Source organism: Natrix helvetica, assembly GCF_964273705.1.
Source record: "Natrix helvetica genome assembly, chromosome: 2".
In the NCBI taxonomy this organism is placed as follows: Eukaryota; Metazoa; Chordata; class Lepidosauria; order Squamata; family Natricidae; genus Natrix; species Natrix helvetica.
The window spans coordinates 220,519,404-220,543,533 of record NC_138552.1 but is presented as its reverse complement, the minus strand read 5'-3'; the positions used below and the strand labels follow the sequence as shown (position 1 = coordinate 220,543,533).

Genomic DNA, 24,130 nt, shown 5'->3' with positions numbered 1-24,130 from the left:
GTGAGAAATTTGTCTGCCAGGTTTTTCTCTTCATAAGCTGCACTACTTTCCATTCTCTTTCTGAGTGCATTTCAAAACATGACTATTGCTATTAAAGTCCAAATAATTAGGGGGCAGTGTACAGTGTCTGGAGGAATTATTTTCCCCTGTATACTTATATCTTTGGACCATCTTTGGAATTTCTTCTTTAGATACCTCTGTTGACTGAAGTTAAATGAGTGACTATAAGAGAATGGGTGATCGTTTTAGCTGTTTTCATTTTGTCCATGAAATGTTCTGTTCAGAAAAGGTTGTCTGGTCCCCTCAATTTTGAATACAAAATTGAGATATTTCTGTCACTTCACCCATTGTTGATTTAAATAACTGAAAAGTGTAGTCCTTTGTCTTAGGTAATTAAACCTAAGTAAATGCTACCGTGTTTTCCCGAAAATAAGATTGGGTCTTATTTTCTTTTCACCCACGAAATAAGCACTTGGCCTTATTTTCAGGGAGGTCTTATTATTTTTGAGGTGCAAGAGGCGGCGAGCGTGATCACCTAATGGCGCTGCTGTGTGCAATATTTTTGGGGAAGGCTTATTTTCTGGAGAGGGCTTCTTTTAGCGCATGCTCTCAAAAACCGGATTGGGCTTATTATCTGGGAAGGTCTTATTTGCGGGGAAATGGTATTTTTATACATGTTATATTCTTCATACTGATTTTGTTGAATTCTGAACTCTGTTATGTTTTGTTTCTTTTTATGAAATACATCCATAAAAATGTATTATGATGAAAAAGTAATTGATCAGTCTTTCTGGGGATGATGGAATTCTCACTGATGAACAAAGAAGAATTATAAAATGCAGGCAGTTTCCATTAACCTAGCTGCTCAAAACACATAAATGTGTATAGCACTAATTCAGGCCACATATGTTCTTACTCATATTGTACATTGGTTTTCAGTTTATCAGCAAATAATTTCTTTTTGCTTGAGTGATAAAATATCAGTTGAAAGGAATTCAATTGTGTTTTCCACCAATTTTTCTGAATTAAAAAGAGTACATTCTTCATAAATGTACTATATTAAAAGACAGATATAGTTGGAAGATCATCAAGATCTGGAAACACCCATGCTAGATCTGGAACACACAATGTGTTGATTTTTTTTGGGAGTTCACACTAAAATTAAAACTCTGAAATTATATCTTGTACATTATGTGCAGTCATTTTTCTAAACAGAGTTGGCATTTAGTTGATTTGACACTTAATTCTTTTTATTCTGAAATTAAGCAGAATGAGATGAAACTGATCTTTTGCCAAGGCTAAATATAAATCTGAATATATCCATTATACAATAATTTATTAAAAATAAACCATGAATACATGCTGTCACCCATGATGGAATGTAAATTACTTGTCTTGTTTATTGGTTTATGAAACCATAATAATTAAAACTAAATCACTGCATTTAGTGATAGTCAGGTATAGATATGTATATCTGAATATAGTATGTATCTGCAGGTTGGGAACCTGTGGCTCAGTAGATGCTTCTGAAGTACATTTCCTAGCATTCCTCACCATTGTTACTACCAGATAAAGCTACTGTGCAGGGAAATGTAATTCAGTAATATCTGGAAAGCCTTGTTTCCTATGTTCCTGAAATATTTATGATGCATATGCTCATATTCTGCTCCTTGATTAACAGTTGTATTGACTGTATTAACAGCTTAGCTTTTCATTTTTAGAATTATTTCATTACATCTAAGCTGTATCTGTTTTACCATCTAATTCAGGGATGTCAAACTCGCATCAACATGGCAGCGTCACATGACATATCATGATTCCGCCCCCCTTCGCTAAATTGGGCATGGGTGTGGCCAGCATGTGACACATCTGGCCATCAGGCTGCGAGTTTGACATCCCAGATCTAATATTTGGATCTGTTTGTGTTAAAATTCAGCAAATAAATATTAATCTTTTAAGGGAGAAAATGTAGTATTTTATAATATAGGAAACACACACACATACTCATATTCCATATTTTTATATATTTATATTCAATTCTTTGTATTAATGTTTCAGTTATCAGGATACGTGAAACTATTTCCAGTATTTTTTTCTAAATTTCAGTAGATATTTTCTTCTAAAATCTTTCTTCTCATTTTACATGGATTTGGCTAAAATGTTTACAAATAATTGGAAAATGTCTTTTTTTATAATATTGATCTGCATACTTGTTTGCTTATTTCTTTGCTAAAATATTTTTATTTATACTTCTTAGGTCTACTGGCTTTCTTTCCTCACTGGAAACCAAAACATTATGATGTTATTGTAGGGATACTCTCTGCACGACACAATGATGGATTGCGGAATGCTATAAGGAATACTTGGTTTAGGCATTTGAAGCAGCATCCAACTTTAAGCCATCGGTAATTCATCATTCTTACTGCCTTCATTCAAGAAGATACAAATCTAACATTCATATGTTCTCATTGGTTTAAATGAATTATTTCAAGAAATTTTTAGCATCATTTGAATAAAAGCCCCAAAAGTATATTAAACAGAATGCTTACATGGCCTTTCCTGTATGTTCTTATCAAGAAAAAATCTTGCTTTTCTTAGAATTAATTCTGAATTTCTCAGAATTAGCCTGTATAATTAGAATTATACATACATACATACATACATACATACATACATACATACATACATACATACATACATACATTTTACTGTTTGAAAAAAAGGTAGCAGAACTGGGATAATAGAAGAAAAAATAAATGTTGTTAATCTTGTTTTAGTGTCCTTGTGAAGTTTATAATTGGTACACATGGATGTGATGTGCCAGTAGAAGACAGAGAAGATCCTTATTCATGCAAACTTCTAAATATCTCTAATCCAGGTAAGAACTGAAGGTTTGGGGCGGGGGGGGGGGGAGATATACTGTATGACATTTCTATAATCAGTCATAAAAAATATTGTAGCTGCTACAATTTCCTATCCACAGATGTATTGTTAAATGCATTTAAATAGGAGCTCTGATATTTTCAAGTAGTTATAGTTAACAACTATTTCATTGTAATGAGCAAGAAAATAAGCTACAATCTGACGTATCCATGTTAATTTTACTAATGTTTGAAGTATATGCAATATAATTCTAAACGAGAAGTGTCAAACTCGTGACGACGCCTTATCGTCACGTGACATATTGCAACTTCCACCCTTCATTAAAACGGGTGGATGTCGCCAGTGCGTGATGCATCTGGTCTGCGGGCTGCAAGTTTGACACCCCTGTTTTAAGTTAATACATTAAGGATTAAGGTGTAAATGCTATTTATACACTGTGCCTGCTCTAGATGGTATAGAAATATAGAAAGTTTCTTTTTATGGTAAGATAAGAATATCTGAAAGAGTTACTGAGTCTTGACTGCTTTCTTCTTATTTTAGATGAGCTTGGTTTGCCCTCTTTCTTAATTTTTTTCATTAGTTTTGAATCAAGAAATTGAAGCCTTCACTTTGCCAGAGGATGATACTTCGGTGCTCTCAGAAGACAGAGTTGTCAGTGTGCATTTCAAAGTCCTTTATCCGATTGTCATCACCAGTCTTGGGGTATTCTACGATGCTAAGGGTGTTGGATTCCAGAGAAACATTACAGTGAAACTATACCAAGCAGATCAAGAGGTATGCCATGTTCCAGTAATTGCCTTAATAGAATAGACCAAGTCCATAGTCTCTTTAAGTGTGGAAATAAGCAGGGATTATTAAAGTCATAGTAGATACTCATGAAGAATAAACAGGCAAAATGACTTGTGGTGCTGTTATCTACAATTCATTTGACTAGTGTGTTTCTTAATCATTATTTTAATTGGGGCAATCAGAAGTAGGTACTAAAACAGAATAAGTGGGAATAATGGGGGTGGGTGGGTAAGGGAAGGACAAGTAATCATTAATGTGTATTATACACTGTGAGCATTTGAGGATCAGATTGTCGGGAACAATATGCTGACTCTAAACCACTTAGAGAGGGCTGTAAAGCACTGTGAAGCGGTATATAAGTCTAAGTGCTATTGCTATTGCTATTTAGAAGTCTGAATATAGCAATATGGTAGGAACAATAGTTATGTCCAAATTTTTTGAAGTTTTCATTCTGTACTGGAGTACTCATGGCACTTTAACACAGCCCTGGAAAAAAAAAAAAACTTTAAAGCAAACAATAAAACTTAGCGTCCAGCTCTTGAGCCACCGTTTGTCAAGAATTTCTAAGCAAAGAAATGTGAAGGGGTAACTCGAGACTGCACGGGTTTCAGGCACTTTGTTTTACATCTGCACTAAGTATAGAAGAGTGCTGTTATTTTCTGAGTGCCCTTTTGAATGGATGGCTTTGTTTATTGGATTTTTGTAAACTGCATCTCAAAAGTTTGCACATTGTAAAATGGAATCTAAATACAGCAGCAATGTGATCTTGTAGCCTCTTCAGAAGTCAATCCAACAAAGCTCAGTGGGGCTTACCACTAAGTAGATATGTAAAGCATTGCAGCCACAATATGAATACTAAATAAACTCCCTTGCCTTGCAGTAGTTATTAAAGGCAGAAATTCTTTATCTTTTTCTCAGCTCTGGTTCTGTCAATGCATTTTTGTAGAAAATGAATTCTGCTCGATGGCTTTTCAAAAGTCCATTGTGAATCAAAGTTCAATCTTGTGGTCAGCATTCTGCTACCATTATACATTTTAACACGATTATTTGAAAGGACAGGTTGAAACTTTAGGTTTAAGGAAGGTTCTCATAGAATTTAATCTCAGAATTGCTTTCAAAATAGACCAAGCTGACCCTCCCAAGCTTGCAATTAACAGTTTGGGAGGGCATTATAGGTAGGTTTATACTTAGAGGTTCATGAGTAATCTGGCTGACTGTGTGATAAGATTTTAAATATTTCACATTTATCCCTTGGCTGTGTTACACAGTAAACATTATTTAGCATTCAAATACAATCAACTTTGATTTAATGCAGGGAAGAGTATTGCATTTGAATGCTAAATCATGTTTACTGTGTAAAACAGCCAAGGGATATGTGTGACATGAAAATTGGTCTCATCATTGTTACATTTTTTTCTCTATGGCTATGAAATGTTAATTCACTATCACCAGGTGTCCATAGATTAACATGTTTCCTGTTTTGGGGTGAATGCCTGGCCCTTTGCAGAGAAGTGCATTGCATATCACCTTCCAGAGCAGGGGTCCTCAACCTATGATCTGCGGTCCACTGTCAGGCCATGGGCCAGCTGCGCACATGGCCCCACTCCTGTGAGCCTCGCTGTGGGTGCTTGTGGCCACACTCACACGAGCTTAATCATAGGTACTCGTGGCCCCACTCGCATGAGAGTTATTGCCAGTGCTTGCGGCTTCACTTGCATGAGTGTCACTGCGAACATCGCAGGTGCTCGTGTGTGCACGCACACACACATATGCTTGTCCCTCCCACAAAATCATCCCCACTTTCCCCCCTCCTCCCACTCCCGGCCGCCAACCTGGAAAGGTTGGGGAACTGCTCTAAAGAGTTCTTATTTATGTTGTAACTTGGATATGGTAAGAAGTGGTTGTCTTCTGAGCTGTGTGAGCTGTCTGTTTTTTTCTCCAGGACGAATAATAGAGGAATCCTCTGCGTATACTAGAATGTGCTAGTTTTAAAGAGATTAAATATGGATTATGATAAAGTTAATATTTAGGTTGGTAAATAGTAACACTGAATTACTACTGGTAATTAAAAATATACTTTAATGCAGGGGTGGATTAATGCATTTTTATATAGACCAGGGGTGTCCAAACTTGGGAACTTTAAGACTTGTGGACTTCAACTCCCAGAATTCCCCAGCCAGCCAATTCTGGAAGTTGAAGTCCACAAGTCTTAAAGTTCCCAAGTTTGGACACCCCTGATATAGACCTATACATAAACCTCCAAAAGTTATATTTAATGATTGTTAAATAGATTAAAATACCAAAATTATTTTTGTTTTGACTGTGATCCATTTCTGAGTGAGAGAAATTGACTATAACAATGAAGTTTTCCCACAGTCTCCAAAACATAAGAAACTTCTTAAAGCATGTATTAACAGAATAACAGAGTTGGAATGGACCTTGAAGGTCTTCTAGTCCAACCCCCTATTCAGGCAGGAAATGATTGACAAATAGTTGCCCAATATCTTAAAAACCTCCAGTGTTGGAGCATTCACAACCTCTGGAAGCAAGTTGTTCAAACATCTCATTATGTTGTTTTCAACAACATAGTAGCATTTTTGTATCTGTTAATAGTAGGGTACTAAAAGGCTTAAATTTATCAAAATTGCATCATCATACATAAAAGTGGCTTATGTGCTTTGTGTTGTTTTAAGATCCAGTTATGTTTTTTTTTCATGAATTGGCCAAGAAGATATGACTTTTCATGAATGATTTTCCTGGCTCACAAATGGGTTACTTGTTATTTCCATAGGAGGCACTCTTCAGCGCTCGTTTTAGTCCACCTAGTTGTGGAGTACAAGTGAGCAGACTTTGGTACAAACCTGTAGAACAGTTCATTCTGCCAGAGGTATGTGCAGTGTATTTATGGGGCATACTGTACATTGATTCTCAATTCTTTTTTCATTTATTCATATTTGCTCAGCATTTTGTTGTAATCAATAAAAAATAGATTTAGGACTCCCATAGGACCTGCTAGTCATCTTTTTGTTTTGAAATTTAAAGATCTTGATACTATTCATTTATTTTTCACATTTCTGAACCATCTCTCTCGAAGAGTAATTGACTCAGAGCTTAATAACATCATAGAAATTAAATATAAGCTTTTCTGAATTTGTTTCCACATGTAGTATAGAAGCAGACGATATTACATAAGTTTTGCTCATGAGGTGAAAACAAAAGGTATTATATTGCATTCTGGAATTATAAAGTTTAAAGCCTTTATCATTATAGAGTAGACGGTGACTAGATCAGGAAAAATAACCAGATGGATTTAGATTTGGAATCAAGATCAAGTGAGGACAACTCATGAATTCTGGAGTAAAATTCTGTTTCATAGCCTGATTTCTATAAAGCTGGCCAACTTTATTCATTCAGGCATGAACAACCAGTCCCGTATGTGTGGAGTTCAAACTAGCTGCTTTATTGTTCTCTGCCATAAAACAGAAATCTCCCCAAAAGGGCAGCTTTCACTTGGGAAAAAACTAGATAAAGCTCAAAGGCACTTAGGAGAGGTCGTACCTTGCCCTCTTGCATTTATGCAGTGAGTCCAGGCTAATTCCCTGCTTCAGCCCTCCTCCCGACTGGGATGGTTGATCTTCAACAGTTCATGGCTCTAAATCTTCTAAGCGGTAGAGAAATCATTCCCCGTGAACAAAAATGTGTGTAGAAAAAGTATGTTGATCTGAGATTTTACAAGATTTTTTTATTTTTTATTTATTAGATTTATATGCCACCCTTCTCCCAAGGACTCAGGGCGGCGTACAGCATTAAAAAACACATAGTACAAAAGTTAAAAGGAAATTAGAAACAGTCCAAAAAACAAACCCAATTTATATAACACTCACATTTTAAAAATTAAATAAAATTAACAGGCCAGGCCGGCTTGCTGGAAAAGCCAACTTTTTAGGGCGCGTCGGAAGGACCGGAGGTCAGGGATTATGCGAAGCTCCGGGGGCAGCTCCCACAGAGAAGGCTCTCCCCCTGGGGGTCACAAGCCGACACTGTCTGGGCGACGGCACCCTGAGGAGGCCAACTCTGTGGGATCGTACTAGACGGTGGGAGGCTATTGGTGGCAGTAGGTGGTCTCGCAGGTACCCTGGGCCTAAGCCATGGAGCGCTTTAAAGGTCATAATTAGTACCTTGAATCGCACCCGGAAGACAACCGGTAACCAGTGCAGGCCGCCTAAAAGGGGTGTGACATGGGAGCACCTAGGTACCCCCATGATAACCCACACGGCCGCATTCTGGACCAGCTGAAGCCTCCGGGTGCTCTTCAAGGGCAGCCCCATGTAGAGAGCGTTGCATTAGTCCAGGCGAGAAAGGACAAGGGCATGAGTGACTGTGCACAGAGCATCCCGATCCAGGAAGGGGCGCAACTGACGTACCAGGCGAACCTGGTAAAAGGTCCCCCTGGTCACGGCCGTCAGATGTTCTTCTAAACTAAGCCGGGTATCCAGGAGGACTCCCAGATTGCGAGCCTTCTCTGAGGGGGCTAAAATTTCTCCCCCTATCATCAAAGATGGAACAAGATGCACAAATCGGGATGACGGAAACCACAGCCACTCAGTCTTGGAAGGATTGAGCCTGAGCCTGTTCCTCCCCCTCCAGATCCGCACATCCTCCAGGCATCGGGACATCACGTCAAGGGCATCGTTTGTGTGGTTTGGAGTAGAGATGAAAAGTTGGGTATCATCAGCATATTGATGATACCGTACCCCAAAACCACGGATTATCTTGCCCAGCGGTTTCATATATATGTTGAACAGTAGGGGTGAGAGAACCGACCCCTGGGGCACCCCACAAGTGACGCCCCTGGGGGTCGATCTCTGCCCTCCAGTCAACACAAACTGCGGCCGATCCGATAGGTAGGAGAACCACCGTAAAACAGTGCCCCCCACTCCCAACCCCCTGAGTCATCACAGTAGGATACCATGGTCGATGGTATCGAAAGCCGCCGAGAGGTCTAATAGGACCAGGACAGAGGAGTAGCCCCTGTCCCGGGCCCGCCAGAGATCATTGACCAACGCGACCAATGCCGTCTCCGTGCTGTACCTGGGCCTGAAACCCGACTGAAACGGATCCAGGTAGACAGCTTCATCCAGGTACTGGGGAATGCTGACGTGCTACCACACTCTCGACAGCCTTCGCTACAAAGCGAAGGTTGGAGACCGGACGGTAGTTGGCTAAAGAAGCTGGGTCCAGGGAAGGCTTCTTAAGGGGGGCCTCACCACTGCCTCCTTCAAGGCGGTGGGAAAGAACACCTCTGTCAATGAAGTGTTGGTAATCGCCTGGAGCCAGCCTCGTGTCACCTCTAGGGAAGCCGAAACTAACCACGAGGGACACGGGTCAGGCACACAAGTGGCAGCACTGAGTCTTCCCATAATCCTGTCCATGCCCTCGGGGGTCACAGGGTCAAACTCATCCCAGATTGTCTCCTCAAGATTCATCCCCGTCAGCTCGCCCAAATCTACCCAGTCAGAGTCCAAGCCTGTCCGGATCTGAGCGATTTTATCCTGCAGATACTGAACAAATTCTTCAGCCCTACCCTGCAAGGGGTCTTGCCCAGTTCCTTGGTTAAGTAAGGAACGGGTCACCTTGAACAGGGTGGCTGGGCGGTTATCTGCGGACGCGATAAGAGCGGAAAAATGTTGCCGTTTTGCCGCTTCCATCGCCACTAAGTAGGATTTAATATGAATTCTTACTAGTGTTCGATCAGATTCGGACCGGCTGGCCCTCCAGCCACTCTCTAGGCGTCTTTTCCGGCGTTTCATCTCCCGGAGCTCCTCGGTAAACCAGGGAGCCACCTGGGATCAACACTGGGTCAGAGGCCGCAAAGGCACAACGCAATCCAAGGCCCCAGCAGCCGCCCTATCCCAGGCTTCCACTAGGATTAACTAAGTGCTAAGTGCTCAGCACTTAGATTAACTAAGTGCTGAGATCTCCCAGAGACCAATTACATTTATTTTAAGGTTGAAATGATAAAAAAAGAACAAAAATGCTGCTGACAGTACTTTTTCCCTCCAAATTTACGTGGCATGACGCTGGATAGTTCTTGGAAGTGACAAGTTGACCACTCCTGATTTAAGCTGAACAAGACAGAATTATGACAGAATTATGAACCATCGTTTTATCTGGCTTACTTTAATAAATAAATAGTTTAAGGTAAATACGTGCCAGTGGGCTTAAATGTAAAGGAAAAGTTTTGTTAATTTAAAAATGGAATTAAAAGGTCTGTTGTCCTTGAAGATTTATCAGAGGAGAAAAGTAACATCAGGCCACAAGAATAAGCAATGAACAGTTTTCCATTATAGGTTATAAATCCTATAATCTCTGATTAGGTCAGAGTTGGGTTCCTACCGGTTCGGCTAAGTAGGTAGTAACTCGGCCGCCCACGCACCTGAACCGGTTCTATTGTTGGCGCCATTTTGATTTTTGGTTTTGCGCATGCGCAGAACAATCTCCATTGCAGAAATGTAATCCCCCCCCCCATTTCTAATGTTCTGCATATGCACAGACCTTTTTTGGTGTAAATGCACACGCTGCTGGTAGCAATCCACCCCGAATTAGAAATTTAGTAAGAATTATACTCCAGAACATTTGAAGTATTTACTTCAGCAAAAATGAACTTTAAAACATTTGTCCTGGTTTCAGAGAATGGCAGCGTTGTTTTTAGTGAAATTAGGATTTCATACGTTGAGAAGATGCTGCCGACTGAATATAATTAACTACGAACACAAAGGGCTTTGTTTGGAAGAGAGCGTTTCTGTTCAGTTTGTGCCACGGCACTTACTGCCAGGCAGCTATTCAAATTCTGAGATTAGGGATGGAAGAGAGGATTGTGGATTCAGACAGCAATATTGTTGGATTAAGACATTTCTAAGTTGTTAATTCAGGAGCACAAGGAATGCTAATTAAATGCGTATCCATTAATTAGCCATTAGCCACATTATTGTTTTTAAGAACAAAGTACAAAAGTTAAATTTGCCATAATTTTCAGACACTTAATAGTTTTAGCAAAAACATTTAAATACCCATTTTATTCTTATTATATAGATGCTCCCTCTATTACCCTTCAGGTGAGTCTAAGTGAATAATATGATCCAAAAACTGAGAAAAATATTAAAAAACAACTATAAATATCATAATATAACCACAACTATAAAAAACACAGAAACCATAATAAGCAACAACTCATACATATCGTGTTTCCCCGAAAATACGACATGTCCTGCTAATAAGCCCAGGCCTGGTTTTTCCCTGGTTTTTGAGGTGGGTGTAAATATATGCCCTCCCCTGAAAATAAGCCCTAGTGAAAGGGTGCCATGGCAAGTACAGGAAGAAGCCCTTCCCTTCCCCAGTCACCTCAGCGCTTCTCAGTTCCTTAATCGGATCAGTTGAGCCGATCCAGCTGCCATTCAAAAAACAGCTGATTTGCGGGTGCTGCTCAGGCCATGGCGTCCAGCAAGTGCAGCTGCTTTTGCAGTCGATTACAGCCACAAAAGCAGCAGGAGGCCAAGTGATGCACCCCACGCGCCTTGCACCGGCTTTTCGAAGGATACTGTAGCAGCAGTTATCCATTGGAGAATACTCTCCAAGAGTTTTCATATAGGTATTAAATAAAATGAAGGATGGGGGTGGGGTCAAAGCTCCGGGAATTTCATACTATAGTTCCAGAGGGCTTGACCACTCATCTCGCTCATGCATCAAATGGAATTACCCTCTCATAAAAGAACAGAACAACATTCTGCAGAATGGTACCTGCGTCCCTAACTCTTGCAGATGGCTTAGAACAGGGGTGTCAAACTTGCAGCCTGCGGGTCGGATGCGTCATGCACTGGCCCCAATTTAGCGAAGGGGAAAAAAGTCATGATATGTCACATGATGGCAACGTGGCGCCGTGAGTTTGACACCCCTGGTTTAGAAGGATATTATGGTTGAGAGTAATAAAGGCCATTGAGAAAACCAGCAGGATGAGGAACATTGCATTATCTAAGTCTCATCAATATTCATTGACAAGCGTGATCAGTTGCACCCTCTGCCTGGATATAAACTCTGATTGAAAAGAGTCCAGATAATCTTTTCTACAGTTTTGTGTAGTTGAAACACCACCACCTTTTCAATAAATTTCTTACAAAAGTGGAGATTGGAGACTAGACAATACTTAAGTAGAGACATATTAGAGCTCTCATCAGCATCCCTAGCAGTCTCTCTCTTCCTCCCACCCCCAAATATCTCCTAGGTTCACCTGCCTCTAAAAACCAGCCCATTCCATTATATAAATTAGAACCCTTTCCTGAATTAAAATATGGATTTTCTAAAAATGTTCTAAAATATTGACTTTACATCATTAACATTATTTGTATTGGACTAGATATTGATTTATACCTTTGAACTTTCTAGTTCCTGGATAATATGATAATATGATAGTATATAATATGGATAGCAATTTCAACAATAGTTTGTTGAAAATGAAGGTGAGATTTGTCAATCTGCTGATTTTTTTCATGCTTTTAAAGGTGTCACTGAAAGGAAGATGAATAAGCTTCAGTGTTTGGAAGCTTCAAATTGATTAAGTATATTACTGTCAAAAGAAATAACTATAGAAATTGATCCCATAAGAGGGTAGTTTAAAGTAATATTGATTTGTTTGTGACTCTTCATGCTTTAATGTGTTTAAAAAAGAGCTGTGGAACAAAAACAGATATTGTGCTGCTGGACATTTTTAAAAGTCACATTATTGAAGTATGCCTTTTTGAAAGACATACATAAGTTGGTCCTATGATAAGGTGGTTTAACTTTGCTTTATTGACTATAACAAGGCCTTAGATTGTATCAATTATGCCAAAATGAGGAATGAGCTAATGGTATGCCAGAACACCGGATTAGGTTTTTCAAGATTCTTTACAATGAACTAGAAACTAATGTGAGAACTGAGTTTGCAGAAATATGGACTCAAGTGAAAGAAAGAAGATAAATGTCTTTGAACTAATGGACTTAAAGACAGTCACTGCGAGAGTCATGAACTGCAAAAAAAAAAAGGCTGATTAATTTAAGGAGATGTTGATCAAGAAGAAACTCATATGCTTTATGATTATGATGCGAGTATAAGGTGGACTAGGGAAAATATGCTTAGCCAGGTGGAGGAAAGAAGAGGAAGTAGGCGGGCGGGCGGGCAGGATAGAGATACATAGTCAGAGCTATCATTGGAAAGCCATTGAAAGACTGGCAGATCTCCCTACAAACATAATCAGAGAAGAAGCAATTATCTTTACATTTTAAAAAGGTTGAATTCAATTATATACATATAGTTTATAGTCTTAAGATTCTGGCTTTATTTCTCCTGCAGTTTTTGATAAACTAAAGTAGTTTGCCTCTTCATCAGGGGTCCCCAACCCCGGGCCCTGGCCTATTATTACCTAACCTTGAGCCATTTGGAATCAGGCCGCAGAAGTGGTGGGTGAGGGTTTGCGCGCACATGGAACCTAGATCTGAGTCAGCATTTCTAATACTAATACATTAATTATTTCAAAATGTTGCTGCTATTCTGGGGGTCTGAATACTATTCTGAATGTATTCGGGCTTTAACATTGTCATACATTGTAATCACTAATGCTTATTGCCATTTCCTTTCTGCATTTTCCATTTAGTACCTATGTCCTAGTAATGTATATACAATTGATATATGAATCTTGTGGAATATGTTCAACTCTGCAAAAGCTATGATGTAATTCATTTATTAATGTGAAGGTGTCAGTCTCATTGCTTCCTGTTTAAAACGTAAATTAGTAGCAGCTGCCCCTGTGGAAATGCTCAGCATTTTATTTTGTTGATCAAGCTGTAGATCGGAAGAGAGCATCTATTACCAAAATGAAAGAGAGATATCTAATTAGTTTGGGGTTATTTCTGTCAGCTGTTCCTCTTTAATGTGCATTAATTGCCTTGAACCCTAGCAACAATGGAATTCAATTTGGCTAGCTGCATTTTCAGTATTGTGCGAATACCTGGAAAAATCAAGTTAAATGTATAAGCCATGGTACAAGTAACCATGCCTTGAATATATATATTATAAATGAGACTAGTGTGCCATGCACTTGGGAGCATGATAGATGGGTTTTTTTCTCTTATTTTTCTTTGTGCTACTGTAGTTTATAATGGAAATAGTGTGTCTCTTAAAAGCAAACAAACTTGGGAACACATTACCAACCAAGAACATAGCAGAAGCCATGAGCTTCTCAGCTTACAAAGTTCTTTATCGGGTTCTTGTCAAATTTCTTTCTGGGGCCTTAAGATACTGGATTTCTAGAAACCCTGGCCTCAAATTTAGCTTAATACTTAGAGATCTCTGAGTGGTTAGATCTTGCCCCTTAGTGATGGAGGAGAGAATAGACGTAAACTACATTACTAATATCTGATTGAGTAAAGATGGAGTGGTTTTGAATTTTGCATCAGCTTCAACACAAAGGTTGGGGAGCAGGGTTGGTGATGATCCTTCAGGAGAAATTGATGCCAGATGTTGCTCCGTAGATGGCTGGAGTTGAGGCTGTATATATAACCGGGAGCCCAAGAAGCAGGTAGATGTTCTGACAACTTGTATTTAAATACAATGACAATAAAGATTATACTTATTTAGTCAAATTTGGCTGGTTCATAAGTTCTCATTATTGACCAGAAGTGCTCATATACTTGTCTCTTGGCAAGACAACTAACTGCACTTAATATGGGGCTGTCAATAAAGATGATTTAGAAGGCAGAACTGGCACAAAATGCAACTCCCTTCCCATCAGCTGGTAGATCTGATACATCAGAGTGACACTGATTTTACAGGAGCTATGTTGCTGATTGGCTTCCAGATTCAATTCAAAATATTAGTAATTACTTACAAAAGCTTTTAGGATTTGGGTCCTTGTTATCTTTGTGACTGTCTACTCCAGGTAGAATCTTTTTGCCCAATTCATGCAAGCCAAGGAGAAAGTTCTGGTTTCTATCCTCCCTGGAGATTAGAAGTTAGGGCCTGGAGGATAGTTTTCTCTATGGACTAACTTGCTTTTGAGGTTAGAATAGTTATTTCCCTTGTGTCATTTAGGAAAAAACTCTGATTTTTTTACACAGTATTTTTAGAGGAAAATCTCATATACAGTTGTCAGCCAGCGGTGGTATTCAGCAGGTTCTTACCAGTTCTGGAGAACTGGTTAGCGGAAATTTTGAGTAGTTCAGAGAACCAGTAAATACCACCTCTGACTGGCCTCATCAATTCTCTGCCTCCTGAGTCCCAGCTGATCGGGAGGAAATGGAGATTTTGCAGTAACCTTCCTCTGGAGTGGGGTGGGAATCAGTGGTAGGTTGCCAATTTTTTTACTACTGGTTTGCGCGTGTACCCACGTGTGCTCATGACGCTTCTGTGCATGCACAGAAGCGTCCGGGTGGGTGGGCGGAGCATCCTGCTGCCGCTATTACCGGTTCATCCAATCCAGGCTGAACCAAGAGCAACCCACCTCTGGTAGGAATGGAGATTTTACATTATCCTTCCCCTGCCACGGCCACCAAGCCACATCATGCCCACCAAGCCATGCCCACGGTAGTAAAAAAAATTGAATCCCACCACTGTTGTCAGCATTTTAGTTAATGAGTGGATATGTTTATGGATTTATGGTGACTATGTATTATAGTAATCTGCCTAGAATTCATAGAATAGTATCATCTAGAATAATGTAAATTGAAATTATTATAAAGAAAAATAGCAATATAGTTTTTGTGCACTAATAGATGAGGTTACAAACTTGTGCTTATATAAAAGAATAGCTATACTTACAAGATTGAGTATTCTGGTTTTAGATGAAAATTTACCAATGTACATAAAATTCTGTATATGCTTTGTCAAAAGGAAATTGTAGCATTTTCAGTAGGAATTCCTCTAATTGCTAATAGGATGATCACTCAAGCATAGCATTAAATGAATCAGGCTATCATATCCTGATTAGTTAACTGTAATTTTAAAATGTCTTAGGCACTTGCTGACATATCAAGGTGCCTACATCCTTTGCCTTGTACTGTACTTACAAAACATTTTGTCACCTTTTCATACTAAAAGTGGCTAGATTTCTTTGTTGATTTTTGAAGACTGCAATATTTTAGGAACTACAGATATCAGTGGTCTGTATCTTTAACAGACCTGTAAAAGAACTCTGGTGTTTTACTAGTTGGTAGTACTTTTTTTTAAGGATTCTATTTAACCACTTAATAATTATTCCCCATGATGGACAATTGATCAACTTTGTCTCATCACTGATTTTTCATTACAAAATATAATGTGCAGCTGTCAGCTCAGTTAGGCATATATTTTGGGCTGTTGAAAGCATTTGAAACAGGTGCTTTGTAAAGAGTCTTAATCTAGGCAAAGCACTATAGAAGCCATATTGTTTGGAATTCTTGCTCAGTTGCTTTGAAGACTTTCTTTGGTGTTGCTGGTGAAGCAGCTGGGCCTACATACATACAGTATGTAAACTCAGCCAGGAAAGCAGCTGCAGGAGCCTTCCAAAACATGTGGATTCTTCAGTGCTTTTGAAGACAGGTGCTTGGCACACTCTGACCACCCATTGCAAAGTACTTCTTTTGAATGCTTTGCACAGCTCTAGTCTATATCTGTGTCTGTATCAAAGTTAAATTGTAATGCTTTAGATTTATTGTGTCTTCAAAGCATTTTAAAAGATTTCTGAAATTCATTTATCTAATGTGTTCACCTATTGATATACTGTTAATAGTATACAACGGCTGTTTTGACAGAGTTTTGAAGGCACCATTGTATGGGAAAGCCAGGATCTCCAAGGCCTTGTTTCTAGAAATCTTCATAAAGTGATGGTCAATGATGGCGGTGGTGTCTTCAGAATTATTACGGTCTGTCTTTTTATTCCCATTTCTTTGAAACGAACAAATAACTTTTCTTCGAATGAACACATTTGTAAATGTTTCAGATTTGTAAATATTTTGTTTTCCCTTCTGTCCATATTGTTTCACGTATCTTCCTCTTTCAGTGTTAGATAGCTATGCTTATTCACAGTTGAAATATATATCCAGAAATTAAATGCTAATGTTGCCAACACTTGCGGCTCCACTCGAAGTACTTTATTTAAAGCCAATAATCACGTAAATCTTTTTAATTTAAGAAGAACAAGACATAATTTAGCTAGGAACTATTCCTGAACAATTAGACCAAAACAGTTTTAAGAAAATTAGAACTTGCTGAAGTGTAAAATAGTAATAAAATACCCCAATTCCTTTATATGTTACTATTCACTTTGAATGTTATATTCATTTTAAAAAGTAACATTTTTGAATTCTTGGTGCTCTGAGCTTGGTTATTTTCTTGCGGATGTTTCATTACCTAACTAGATACATCTGCAGTGCATTGTAAAAGTGCAAGGTTGCATTTCAATATATGGGTATATAAAATATGCATTTAATTGATTGATAATGTGCTATCAAGTTGTTTTGAACTCCTAGCAACCACATAGATTGATATTCTCTATAAATATGTATGTAGGAGAATAGGGGAATATAGGAGTTTTACCTTGTTAAAATATATAGTATACACTATTATGCTGTTGTCTTTTGTGGTAAGCAACGTATGTGAACTATAGAAAAGGTATAAGAAATAATAAACCAAAGAAATTAAAGGCATGAGATACAGTAAATGAAGAGAAACATAGCTGGATCTAGTTAGCAACCCTATTTTTTGGCTTCTCCAATCTTTTGAACTTGCAAGGCTTCCTTGTTTTTCCAACATTTATCCACCACTTTATACATTCCCTTTTATTCTTTATTTCTAAAATGCACATGGAAATATTTAGTGAATGCAATTATTGGGATTGGACTTCTCCCATAAGACCAGAACATGATTCTTGAAAGACTGCAAGCATTCCCAAGGCAGAGACTAATAACAAAGAAATTATTTTTCAAATGCAGATGCCCTACATAACTACAGCTAATTTGAGACCAAAGTAACCATTCAAAACTCTATGTATGACTTCTGTGAGAAACAGCTGCATGTGCTGTTTTTTTGACTGGAGTGTTGCAGGTCATCCAAAAAAGTGGATTACACCCCCCCCCTCAACTTCTTGTTTGCAGGAGTATTTGGAACTCTCTTATTCATGCTTACTCGATTACAAACATAATTTGGTTGACCCATGAGTTATCACCTAAAATATCTTCAGTTAGATTGCCGTTCTAATTCATTGTCTACCAGAAGGCAGTTGTAACTTGAGTTGTAATTTACAAATCATAGAAATAAACTAGAGGGCTCTGTATCCAAAATCATTCTTTTACCTAGAGTTAACTTTGTTTAGACTTTGCAAGTTTGAATTCCACGAAGGTTATGTACAAAATAGAAAACATCTTTTGTTCTAAGTCTGACACAAGCCAATGTAATCTAAACAATCTGCCAAACCATTTGGGCTTGGACACAGTGTAACTGAAACAAAAGCTGCAGTGTTTTAGTTGTCCCAGATTTTGGCTGAAACAAAAACCAGACTGGTTCAGCGTGATTTTATGAGGTTGAGAAGCCGAGCCTATTATGCATCATCCATTCCACGTAGCTTGTGCGCCATCCCCTATATTCCCAATACATTCCCCCTTCCCCGATCTTAACACATTCCACCAGACTGCCAGTCTGCCATCTTCCCAGAACCTTTCTTCCTTGCCCCTTTTCAGTTGCTGCCATCACGGCCTTTACGGGGCACTTGCCTTTTACTGCAATGGTCACAGCAGCAAAGGACAGGCCCGAACACAGCATATTCTACCAGCTGGCCTGCCTCTCCCCCAAATTTCTGCTCCTGATGTCCCAATAAGAAATATTCCGTTGGCTGACTTGCCTCCTGAGCTTCCCAGTGCCTTCCTCTGTTGTCAATGTCAGTATATATGCCACCACTAAGAAAAGCCTGCAGCCTTGAGATTGTCCTGGTATTATCTTTCACCACTGCTGTCTGAAGCAATTGTGTTTTGTTCTGTCTCAAGAAAAAAAAAAGAATCCAGCATACAGTCAAAAACGTTTGAAACATGCATGTTCTGATTCAAACATGGAACACTTGAAAATGATTATTCCTGCATGGGAGTGCTTTGTGCACAGGGTATTTTATAATATACATTGCTAATTTCCTCATGTGATTTATGGCGTATTATTTCAAATTGGGGGGTGGCAATTCTCTCTATGCATCTGTTTTATGTGAACTGCAATGAACTAAGATGACCTTGCAAACAAAACGGTGTTCTGGCAAAACTCACATCACCAAGGAGTTGCCTCAAAGGAAGTGTCTTCATTTTTATTCTTTTCCATTATGAAGGGCCGTTAATCAAATATTAGCCATTTAGGTTTGTTACAGGTACAATTGACACTATAGTTTCCAGGATGATCATAAGGTACTTCAATACTCTTGAGTCCTGCATCTTGTCCTATATAGCCTCTTCTGTCTGGTGAAAGTAGTTATTTTCAACATACTACTGATGAACTGGTGTTACATTCTAGCTTTTCTCCTTTCTTCCACTTTTAACCCTTGTGTCTGCATGAATATTTTAGCCTCATGGACCATAGAACAACCAGTTTCAGGGTTTGGGACACCAGCTGCTAATTTTAAGGAAAAGGGATAAGGAAACCAGGGGCCCTACAAATGCGATTGGAATCATAGACTCTGAACAAGACAGAACATTTAAAATAAACAATACATTTTGTACATTATTAAAATATAATTGCTGTTTGCTTCAGCAGCACTGAAACTAAGACAAAACTTCTGGATGTCTTAATGCTGGAGTAAAAAAAATATCACATAATGCTAATCTATAACGAACACATTATGTAAGTATTTAACAATATCTTATCTAGATCAAATGTGTCTGACATATTACTTGATGATGCTTTCAGGATCATAGAATGCATCTCTTATCAAGCCTCCAACTAACATGTCCTGAAAAGTCCAAGGCATCCATCCTTTTCAAATTTATTTTATTAGGCACACATTAAGTTGGCAAGGACTCGGTGTAATTAAACCCAATAAAAGCAAAAGTTTGAAACTCTCCCCCCCCGCCCCCCCATCACAATCTCCAATCAATCCTCAGTCCAACACCCCCGTGTTTCCAAACTTCACTTTCAGCCAGCTGCAGGCATCTTCTTTCTTCCCACCAGAAAGAAATGCTACCTAGACACAACATTCCCCCCTTATCTTTTCACACACACCCTTACAGCAGTTAGAATTTGGCGAGCCTGAAGTAGTTTTTAAAAGCAGCTACTACAAGCCCAAGCTAATGGAGGAAAAAACAACAGAAAGGCTACAATAAAATATGGCTACACCTATGTCATCTTCAGTGTCGACACCCAGGTGTTAAGGCTCTTCTGGAAAACTGGAAGAGTGAGGGTTACCTCCCCTCTGGGGGTAAGAAATTATTGTTAAAAATGAATTCTGACAATGCAATCACATTTATATTTATATCACATTAATTGGGATAAATAAGTACAGTATATAGTGGCATAAATTTTAATTATCTTTTTAAATTGTCCACAATAGGCAGGAGAAGGATCACTACCACATGAATTTACACAGGGTGTGGAGGGGATCGCAGGTGGCTTTATTTATACTATTCAAGGTAAGCAGCAAAAAGATGCTGATGCTTGCTTCTGTTAATGCTAAGTAGGGAGATGAAATGCACTTCAGGTCCAGGTGGCTTAGTGAATGTGCTTTTTCTGATCAGCTATCTTGGACCATCCTGTCTCACTGAGAATTGTTGCACTTGTCTGCTTAAAATGTGGATGGCGAAAAATATAGAGCTATTGTGACATGAAGTGTCTGAACTCTGACTGTTGTGTAGATGTTTGTCTTTGTACCATTTTGCACCAACTGGAGGGGAAGAATATTCTGGGGGTTGTGGTTCACTTTGTGAAGGAAGTTGTTTTTAATACATCTTTAGTCGAATATGTTTGAACTTGAGTTTTCTCATCTCTCAATTTTTTTCTTACTATTATGCAAAATGGTATGTATGAATTTAAAGAAACAGCCTTGCTTCTGACATAAGGACTTCCATCAGAGGCAGGGAAAGAGACAATTTCACCACTCTGCTGTAGCCAGTTTCTCTCAAAATATACTTGGGATTGATTACTAGCTGAAAATTTTGACCATGTATTCAGAATAACAAGAGTTGAAAGGGACCTTGAAGGTCTTCTATTCCAACCCCCTGCTCAAGCAGGAAACTCTATACCTATGGTGGCAAAACTATGGCACATATTAGGATCAATTTTCCCGTGCGCTGCTTAGAGAGTCCAAGCAAGGGTTAAATTCTGTCCTTCTGCCCAACGAACTGGATTGAAAATCTTGACCACGCCTCCTGGCCTCCTGGTATCTTCAGTTTTTCAATTCAATCCGTTGCCCATTAGGATGTCCTTTTAGTCTCTCCCGAGACTTTTCTTCTTTTTCTTACCTGTATCCTTTATAAGCGTTTGTTTCCCTTTTATTTCCTTATTTGTTCCTTCCCTAGACCGTTTTTCCTTCTAGCAGCATTAAATTCCTTCGCCTCTATGCATCGCGATGGAGAGGCTCGGCTCTCCAGGCGTCCCGGGGTAATCTGGGCACTGGGAGCTGCTAGCCGGCTGGCTCTCTAGCGCCAGGGTTTTGTCCGTCAGGCAACCCGCACGGCGAGACGCCGAAGTCTTCACTGGAGGTGAGCTTTCAGAGTGGAGCGACAGCCAGCTTTTCCCTCCACAGCGGAGGCAACGTGGTGCTTCCCTGGGCGCCGCCATCTTACGCCTTCCCCTTACGGAGGCCATTTTCGAGCGGCAAAGTTTCCTGGCATTAGAGTGAATGCTGCATTTTCTCAGTGGTGGCTGGAGAGAGACAGGACGGCGATTGGAGTGCTCTCTTGAATTGGCGAGAATTTGGGCTATTTCGGAGGTTTCTCTGGCCAAGGCCACCCTCCACGTCTAGCCTTTCGATTTCTGGCGCACTCCTCCACAATCCTCTTCCCGCGGCAGTGTTAATTTGTGTCCCATTGGCGCACGCTTGCCCTGCTTCCTAGCAAATTGCCAGCAGTTGCTCTACTTGTGAGATCTCTGCCTGACCACCGCAGAAGCCAACTACCACCATGGCGGATGAGATCTCTGTGGACCCCCTTCCGACAGGCCAGTCACCCATTCCAATGGGGCCCTATCTCAGGAAGGCAGGCAAGGCTGCTAGGGAAGCCATTGGGGGGACCAAGACCAGCAAGCCTTATTCCAGGCAGCCATCCAAGGCACAGGAAAAGGATGCTTCCAGGCGCCAGAAGACCCTGGAGAAAGAATTCGAAAAGGCCCAAAGGCAGATAGTGGCTCAAGTCCAACAGCCAGATCAGCCAGCAAGCCCTATTGGTCAGGATCCAGTTGGGCCCCCCTCTCCTCCTCCAGCTATCTCTGAGTGTGTGGGGTTTTTCAGAGGGGTTTCTCTCTCTGGGGGAGGGTCCCTCGGGGGGGGGGGTTGCGGACCTATTTGAGTGCGACCTACGTTCTGATAGGGAGGGTTCCCCCCTACTGTTCCTCTAGCCAGGGATCCCACATTCTCAGGCCTACTGTGGCGGAGACCCGCCCAGTAGAAGACCTGGGCCCAGGCCTCTCAGCGGAAATGAGACAAGGATAAGCGGAAGGTGATGCCCACGGTTTCTAGGAAACCAGACCGCAGGTCGCCCTCCTTCTCCCGCAGGCAGACTTCTCGCCCAGCTGACCCTCTGAACAACAACTCCTTTCAGCGTTCCTACGCTCAAGGGATGGATCGCAATCAGGATCGACAGCCCTTTCGGGACAGGGCCTGTCAGCAGCCCTACTCCCGGCGTCCCTTTTGGGGAGGGTTTGGAAACAAGCCTTTCCGTCGGAACAAGTGACCACCATCCCAATCCTCCCATAGGGGCGTGGCTCCAACCCTTTGCCTCCCAGTGGGAGGAGATTACCTCGGATGCGTGGGTGCTCCAAACGATTCGGATAGGCCTCACTCTGGAATTCCTCTCCCCCCCTCCGTGCCACTTCATTCGTTGTCCAACTCCCAGATGCCCCACCAAGAGGGGTCTCATGGAGGCCGAGATCCACCACCTCAAAAAGATCAGAGCCATAAAAACGGTTCCCCCGGGGCAAGAACGCAGGGGATTTTATTCCATTCTTTTGCTAGTGTCCAAAAGCTCCGGTGGTGGTGGAGAGCAATACAAGATTTAAAGGAACTGAACCATTATGTGGCCTACAAAAAGTTCAAAAAGTTCTCCAATCCATCTTGGACTGCATTCGTCAAGGGGACTTCCTGACATCAATAGACTTGAAGGAGGTGTACCTCCACATCCCCATCAGGCCCGAGCACAGGCGCTACCTAAGATTGTTCTACACCAGGACCCATTTTCAGTACAGGGTTCTTCCATTCGGTCTGTCGTTAGCCCCAAGGGCGTTTACGAAGATCCTCGTAGGGTCGAAAAGTCACCTCGTCCACCATTGGGAGATGGATCAAGGCATGCATCTCCCTGGCCTACGAACAGTAGGGCAGGCCCGTTCCCCCTCAAGTGACGGCACATTCCACATTCCGCACGGCCACAACGGCGGCCTGGGCCACTCAGGCATCAGTCGAGGAAATCTGCAAAGCGGCGACCTGGGTGTTCCCATCGTTATTTGCTAGACACTACAAGCTGGACAAATTTGCATCCGCAGATGCGGCCTTTGACAGGAGAGTGCTGCAGGTCGTTGCTGCTGAGACGCATTAGGGTTGGGATGTTACTCTTTGTTGTTCCCGCCCTTGGACATTTTTTTTGCTTGGGTATGTCCCTTGCTTGAACTCTCCAAGCAGCGCACAGAAAAATGACCATTGGTTTACCTGAAGGGTCCTTTTCCGTGCGCTGCAGGAGAGTCCAATTCTGCCCTGAGGTTATCTCCTTTCCATCGAAGTTGTTCTTACTTTCGTCTGCGGACGTTGTTTGGAAGGATGGAACATATGACACTGACATACCTTTCGGGACCATGCCTTCATTGAAAAACTGAAGATACCGGGAGACCAGTAGACGTGGTCAAGATTTTCAATCCAGTCTATTGGGCAGAAGGACAGAATTTAACCCTTGCTTGGACTCTCCCGCAGCGCATGGAAAAGGACCCTTCAGGTAAGCCAATGGTCAATCCCAGCTCAGCGAGCTGGTCATCGGGTTTCTGACATGCATGTGTGCTGACCAGCTGATCGTCGGGTTGTGTGCATGCGCGCCTTCCGGTTTCGGCACTCTGTGCCTAAAAGGCTCACCATCACTGTCCTATACCATTTCAGACAAATGGTTGTCCAGTCTTTTCTTATAAAGAGGAGTACTCACAACCTCTGAAAGCAAATCATTCCACTAGTTAATTGTTGTGTCAGGAAGTCAGAGGGAGAAGTGGTAGGAAAAGGCATTTTGCACTCAT

The 24,130-nt window shown here is 40.7% G+C and overlaps 1 protein-coding gene across 3 annotated transcripts in view; it reads left to right on the top strand.

The window, feature by feature from the left end:
* B3GALNT2 (beta-1,3-N-acetylgalactosaminyltransferase 2) overlaps positions 1 to 24,130 on the top strand; it is a 35,509-nt gene that overhangs the window by 4,919 nt on the left and 6,460 nt on the right. For 2 of the 3 annotated variants that reach the window (XM_081943171.1, XM_081943170.1), the window contains exons 2-7: positions 2,258 to 2,405; positions 2,778 to 2,878; positions 3,464 to 3,657; positions 6,464 to 6,559; positions 16,492 to 16,602; positions 20,259 to 20,337. In XM_081943171.1, coding sequence (XP_081799297.1) covers positions 2,258 to 2,405; positions 2,778 to 2,878; positions 3,464 to 3,657; positions 6,464 to 6,559; positions 16,492 to 16,602; positions 20,259 to 20,337 — 729 coding nt within the window. The remainder of the gene's footprint in view (positions 1 to 2,257; positions 2,406 to 2,777; positions 2,879 to 3,463; positions 3,658 to 6,463; positions 6,560 to 16,491; positions 16,603 to 20,258; positions 20,338 to 24,130) is intronic. The other variant, XM_081943172.1, reaches the window with a different exon arrangement.